General features: G+C 35.5%; 1 protein-coding gene across 1 annotated transcript; it reads right to left on the bottom strand.

Moving 5' to 3' along the window:
* Window positions 1–330: 330 nt before the first annotated feature.
* LOC123893790 (aspartic proteinase CDR1-like) lies at window positions 331–1629 on the bottom strand. Its single transcript, XM_045943587.1, has one exon. The coding sequence runs from the start codon at window positions 1627–1629 to the stop codon at window positions 331–333; it is 1299 nt and encodes a 432-aa protein (XP_045799543.1).

Here is a 1629-nt window from a genome sequence, read left to right on the forward strand (position 1 = left end):
ATTTATTGCTTGATTGAAGATGGTCTCCTATTGTGGAAGGAGACTTATGGCACCGTGTCAAATATAATTTTACTAAAAAAATTAATATAAAATAAAGTGAGACAAACAATTATACTTTCACGCGCAGATTCTTATTTTTCGTTAAGGAGCTGTTTCTCGCAACATACAGAAAATTTCGTAGGATTTTTCTTGAGATCAATTGACAACAATTGCTGGATACTAATACAGAATTTAAATTCAATTTTATATATATTAAAATAGATGAAATAAAAAGCAAATTATTTTATTACATTAAAATAGATGAAATAAAAAGCAAATTATTAATACTAGTTAAACTTTGCTACAATCAATTGGCTTAAAGGACACAGTTTTTTGTAGAATGTCATAACCAATCAAGAAATTTTGTTGAGCTATATTTCCAAAGATGGGTAACGTCTGAGTTGGTGTAAAAGCTAAGCAAACAACACCATCAGCAACAGCAACAAAAGTATTAATAGGAAGCAACTTAACATCAGCGCCTTTAAAGTGTGCCGTGATTATAGGAAAATCATAGTTGTCTGATGTAAGACTATAGCAAAGGTTTAATAGTTGAATAGGACTGTCAACACGATTTAGTTTCACCACTTCTGAAACGGCTGATTCCAAATTGCTATAAACGTCAGATGGTAAAAGCGTCAAAGTTGTACCTGAATCAATTATGATGTTACCCTCCTCTGAATCACCCAAAAATGATCCTCCGTATTTGAATCTTTTGTTTCCAACAGTCATTGATTCCAATGTCAAATAGTAGAAAACTGCTGGATTCTTTTTCACTATAGGAGTTGACAAAACATCATCTCCTGAAACCACAGCGGCATCTCCAAAATTGAGTTTGGTCGTCGTGTTTGACTCACGGAAGGATGATGGCAACAAGCAATAAGAAAATTTTCCACCAATTGAAGACCCCAATTGTGTTATAAGAGACACTGGTCCACCACCAAGGCCAACTATACCAGAGCTTTGACCTTCAAACGACATTGTATTGTCTGTTCCACATCCTATCACAGTTTTAGGAAACGAAATACGACGACCAGTAGTGGATTCCAATGCAAGAGTTTCAAGACTAAGATCTCCTTCAGAATGTGATCCATCACCGTATTTAATAGTATATTGACAATTATCGCTATTACAAGAGGAATCTCTTACGGATTGACATAGGTCAGATGAACAAGGAATGTTTTTGTAAGATGATGACTTTGATGGATTAAATTTCGGAGATGTTTGGTTGAAACATGGGTCACAAGGTTCACATTGAAGCCAAACAATGTCACTACCGGTATCAGCAACACCGTATAACTTAAATGGAGGGGTACCAACTGAATAGGTCATGAGATACTCACCGCCATCGGGGATTACAGTTGATTCAGGTGTACTTGCTGTGAGGGAAACTTTGTTCAAATGATTGGCACGGTTGATGGAACGACGTGCAGCATTGATAATATGTTCATACTTATTTTGTGTGGGCTTGTAAAGTGGTGATTTTGGAGAGTCACGATGAATAAGTTCAACACTAAAACCATTGTTTAGTGCATGAGAGAAAGAAAAAACTAAACAAATGGAAAACAAGGTTAGAAAGGAAGGTGTATTCAT

This window comes from Trifolium pratense, linkage group LG7, assembly GCF_020283565.1.
Source record: "Trifolium pratense cultivar HEN17-A07 linkage group LG7, ARS_RC_1.1, whole genome shotgun sequence".
Classification (NCBI taxonomy): Eukaryota; Viridiplantae; Streptophyta; class Magnoliopsida; order Fabales; family Fabaceae; genus Trifolium; species Trifolium pratense.

Coding starts and splice junctions, on each gene's coding strand:
- LOC123893790 (XM_045943587.1), bottom strand. CDS start 1,629: ATGAATACACCTTCCTTTCTAACCTTGTTTTCCATTTGTTTAGTTTTT.